The following is a 796-nucleotide window of genomic DNA, read 5'->3' as shown; positions in this document are numbered from 1 at the left end:
CAGATATCTCTGTTAGTGGTGTGGAGACGAGCTTCCTGGACAAGAAACCTTTTGGTCTGATGGATATGTTGCGGCTCAACAAGATGGAAGTCAAGTACTTTATCATCGGACTGATCGGCACATGTGTGGCTGGTATCTCCATGCCGGCCTCTGCGCTGCTAGTTACGGGAATGATCACCTCCATGACGGAGCAGTACGGACAGTACCATAGTTCCGGCGACAGTTCCCACTTGACCACAATGTACAACGACGTGGAGCTGTATGGCATCTTGTACCTCGTCGGTGCTGCGATTGTCGCGATCTTCACGTTCATGCAGGTGTACTGCTTTAAGTTTATGGAGGAGAAGATCACTACAAGGCTGCGTAACACGAACTTCTCGGGTCTGTGCCGTCAGAATGTCGGCTTCTTCGACGAGAAGGAGAACGCGACGGGCGCTCTGACTGCTGATCTGGCCACAAACCCCACCAAGGTGTCTCTGTTGTCTGGCGAGTCGCAGTCTCGAGCCTTCCAGGCGGTTTTCACGTTGGTCGCAGCTCTAGTGATTTCGGTAGTTGGCTGCTGTCTCTCATCATGTTGGCTCTGCTCCCTTTCCTGCTCTTCGGCCATGTCGTACGTATGAAGCAGATGGAGAGCAGTGGCTTGATCTCCGACGACTTGGCTATTCCTGGTGCTCACGCATCGGAAGTTCTCAGCAATATCCGCACAGTGGCTGCTCTTGGCATCGAGAAGAAGTCGGTGGATGTCTTCGATGAGCTTCCAGCAGAGCCACTTCGCAAAGGCAGCAAAGAGGCTCAG

The 796-nt window shown here is 53.1% G+C and overlaps 1 protein-coding gene across 1 annotated transcript; it reads left to right on the top strand.

Annotated features, from left to right (window-relative positions):
* Window positions 1-65: 65 nt before the first annotated feature.
* Window positions 66-753, top strand: PITG_19496 (ATP-binding Cassette (ABC) Superfamily; the record flags this gene model as incomplete). Its single annotated transcript, XM_002896042.1, has 3 exons — window positions 66-496; window positions 553-668; window positions 728-753. 3 exons carry the CDS (start codon window positions 66-68, stop codon window positions 751-753), a joined length of 573 nt encoding a protein of 190 aa, XP_002896088.1.
* Window positions 754-796: the final 43 nt, after the last annotated feature.

The sequence above is a fragment of the Phytophthora infestans genome, genomic scaffold (assembly GCF_000142945.1).
Source record: "Phytophthora infestans T30-4 supercont1.107 genomic scaffold, whole genome shotgun sequence".
In the NCBI taxonomy this organism is placed as follows: Eukaryota; Oomycota; class Peronosporomycetes; order Peronosporales; family Peronosporaceae; genus Phytophthora; species Phytophthora infestans.
This window is presented reverse-complemented; position numbering and strand designations above follow the sequence as displayed.